This window comes from Penaeus monodon, chromosome 22, assembly GCF_015228065.2.
Source record: "Penaeus monodon isolate SGIC_2016 chromosome 22, NSTDA_Pmon_1, whole genome shotgun sequence".
Lineage (NCBI taxonomy): Eukaryota > Metazoa > Arthropoda > Malacostraca > Decapoda > Penaeidae > Penaeus > Penaeus monodon.
Genome location: NC_051407.1, coordinates 16,910,931 through 16,911,155, shown reverse-complemented (window position 1 = coordinate 16,911,155; position 225 = coordinate 16,910,931). Strand labels below are relative to the sequence as shown.

Here is a 225-nt window from a genome sequence, read left to right as displayed (position 1 = left end):
GAGAGGAGAACAAGTTATCAGATTAAACACTTTCCTCTCCTTTTCATTTTTACGTTTGTTAGTGAAACCCAATAAACACGGACAAACCTATGCTTGTTGCAAATTCCCGTAAATACATTTCTCGGCCATGACCTGCTCTGACAAACAGCAGCTCTAGGCAGTGCTAGGCAACATCCTGGAGGTCAGAGAACAATGAAAATGGAAAAGGTTGATGCTGGGGGGTGA

At 43.1% G+C, this 225-nt stretch overlaps 1 protein-coding gene across 3 annotated transcripts in view; it reads right to left on the bottom strand.

Moving 5' to 3' along the window:
• Positions 1 to 225, bottom strand: part of LOC119586962 (adenosine kinase 1-like) — a 36,821-nt gene that overhangs the window by 27,490 nt on the left and 9,106 nt on the right. The window contains exon 2 of one of the 3 annotated variants that reach the window (XM_037935696.1): positions 88 to 175. The exons of the other annotated variants lie outside the window; for them this stretch is intronic. Coding sequence (XP_037791624.1) covers positions 88 to 175 — 88 coding nt within the window. The remainder of the gene's footprint in view (positions 1 to 87; positions 176 to 225) is intronic. 3 annotated transcript variants of the gene reach the window in all.